Raw genomic sequence first — 2,542 nt, 5'->3', positions numbered from 1 at the left:
GCGTGCGCAGTGAAATAGCTCACGTTTTTATACACGCAAACCTTTGATAGATCCGGCCCTAAGCGCGGTTCGGTTCGGTTTGCGTGCTATTCCCACTCAACAGTTATCTCGGTTACCTTGCTCGGACCGTTCTCGGCACGGTTTCAGAAGGCTAGTGTAAATGGGAGTAAATTCACAGGCTTTCAGGGGAAGTCTGGTAGAGCAAAGAAAAGCAACAAGTTTTCACATTTCTGCAAAGAGAGACGTCACAGTCTGCATTCAGACGGACAACTCAGATGGAAACTGAAGTAGAAATGAAGGAGAAATTTCTGATTCAGAAGCAAACAAACTGCAGCATCATGGGGAGGTTATAGGCTTATGGAACACCGCACTGCGAAAATCAAAGGGGAAATTTGTGGATAAGTCTACTGGCCTGGGCCTTAATGGGATCAGGTAAGTAAAATGATTGGCACATAGAAGGATTTCTTTTGACCCTGAAAATTAGATAAATTTCAGTAATCAGATTAAACCCTTAAGCCCAGCAGATGCAGTAACAGACCGACTGACACCTTCTCATGATGATCTATTAGTAGAAATGGCCAAAACAGTCACATGGTGTTTCATCCACACGCCTTTCAAAATGGGGCTTTAAAAATATTTTTTACGGTGTCCTGTCTGGCAATGTGTCAATAAGAATAATTGTCTTGATGCCAAAAAGAGCCCAACAGATTTTACTTTCACAAGTGGAGCAGTACGGCTATTGCCATATTGCTCCACTTGTTTCATGCATATAAATAGCTTTATTATAATTATGCAGGGAGTGTTACAGTTTATATGGACACTGCAATGTAGAACAGAAAAACAGAAGAAGAAAAAGGAAAAAAGAAAAGAGAAAAAAGAGAAAAGATGAAAGAAGGAGGAGATAGAAAGGAGATAATGACAAAAAAAATAAAAATAAGATAAGATTAAAAAATTCCACCTGACGTGTGACTCTTTCTGGAGTAATGCAACAGCAGGTATTTATTTTTAGCCCTGCCCCCTAATGGCCGCCATCATTGGAAACTAGAGGCTCTGACCTTTTCAAGGAGGGGTCAGAGGTCATTGTGAGACCATTTCAGGTACTATAACCGGCATGCGTTACATAAGCTGCTCTGTTATTCCTATTTTCTATTTAGTTTAGTGATTTTATTGGTAAATTTCAATGAACCAACAACTAAACCTTAGAAGCAAAGGCTTTGTCTTATTCAGAAGGTCTCCAATAATGTAAATCAGCGTATTTGTCTGATCAGATTCCCTTTTATGAGTGGAAAAATGCATTTGGCACATTTGGCCACTTTTGGCACCATTGTACCAAAATCCCATTTCCTCCTAGCAAACTGCTCACTAAATCCTTTGTGGAACAAACATGCTTCAACTTATTCAGTCCACATGTGGTTGAGTTATAGTCCAGATGTGGATCTATAAAGTCTGACGGTTCATCTGAGTTTCTAATGGGCTTTATGGTGATTTTCTGTTTTTTTCTTTGTTTAATCTCCCATAAATCAGACATGATGATATTTAAAATAGTGGTTTCACCTGAAAAATATTCCTCATTTCCTTTCTTTCACAAAAATATAAACAGTTGTATTTCCAACTTATAATTTGGAAGTTGCACTTTAATACACGTCTGTATTTTCAGGCGGAATTTGCTCCTAAGACCCGTCGCGCTTAAACGGTTTAAGGAGATTTTTACCTTATTTAAGGTGCTAAATCTTTTCCTCCTCATTTTACTGAGATATTTAAATTAAGAGGAGATAAACTTATCCCCTCAATCATCCCCTCCATCTGTTGCACGGTGGAGGCTTTCATATAACAGCTCTTCTGCTTCGTAGCATCAATGAAGCTGTCGATGGAAAAGGAAATCTTCCTCTGGGCATTTAGGAAACGTCTACCAGCAGTGGAATGATGGAACCTTAATGCTGCAGAACTTATCGTTTTATTGGTTTGCCTGATTGTGAAAAAGATCTTTGGCGCTAGGTGCTTTGGTGAAAGAGGCGTTAGGCTCCGCCCACTTACCCTGGTGGTTGTAGCAAACATGTACTTGTCTCGGAGCTGGAAGCTGTCCACCTGCTCCAGAATCACTTTCCGGTTCTGCTCGCTCTGGAAGAAGTCGGTGCTGCTCAGGACGGTGGAGACGCCCTGCGGCTCGTGCCTCTGGACCAGCACCGTGGTGGGGGGGTCGTACGGTTCCACACCCCTGAGATGGTTCAAGGAAACAAAGGAAACAAAATCCATATCAGTTTTCAAATTAGTTTCCAAATAAAGCCACTTCTTTTCCTTTTTTGGGAGGGTTCTTTAATTTGAAAGTAAAGCTTTATTTTGGAATCTACTTTGTGGGCTCTGGCTAGAACAGTGCCCCCCATAACCCCCCCCACTCCTTTCATCAAATAGTGGGGAGTGCTGGCCTAGTGGTTAGAGCACATTGGGTCCCTGAGCAAGACCCTTAACCCTGGGTGCAGCACAACTTGCTTAACTTTTCATGTTAGACACCAGGAAACAACGGTACAACATAATAACTAGGGAT

General features: G+C 41.4%; 1 protein-coding gene across 1 annotated transcript in view; it reads right to left on the bottom strand.

The window, feature by feature from the left end:
• The window catches only part of LOC107103836 (sortilin-related receptor-like), a gene marked incomplete at its 3' end in the record, with an annotated part of 77,432 nt that overhangs the window by 14,319 nt on the left and 60,571 nt on the right, over positions 1–2,542 (bottom strand). Inside the window, exon 4 of the mRNA XM_015403672.1 lies at positions 2,035–2,215. Coding sequence (XP_015259158.1) covers positions 2,035–2,215 — 181 coding nt within the window. The remainder of the gene's footprint in view (positions 1–2,034; positions 2,216–2,542) is intronic.

This window comes from Cyprinodon variegatus, unplaced genomic scaffold (assembly GCF_000732505.1).
Source record: "Cyprinodon variegatus isolate N-32 unplaced genomic scaffold, C_variegatus-1.0 Scaffold1539, whole genome shotgun sequence".
In the NCBI taxonomy this organism is placed as follows: Eukaryota; Metazoa; Chordata; class Actinopteri; order Cyprinodontiformes; family Cyprinodontidae; genus Cyprinodon; species Cyprinodon variegatus.
This window is presented reverse-complemented; position numbering and strand designations above follow the sequence as displayed.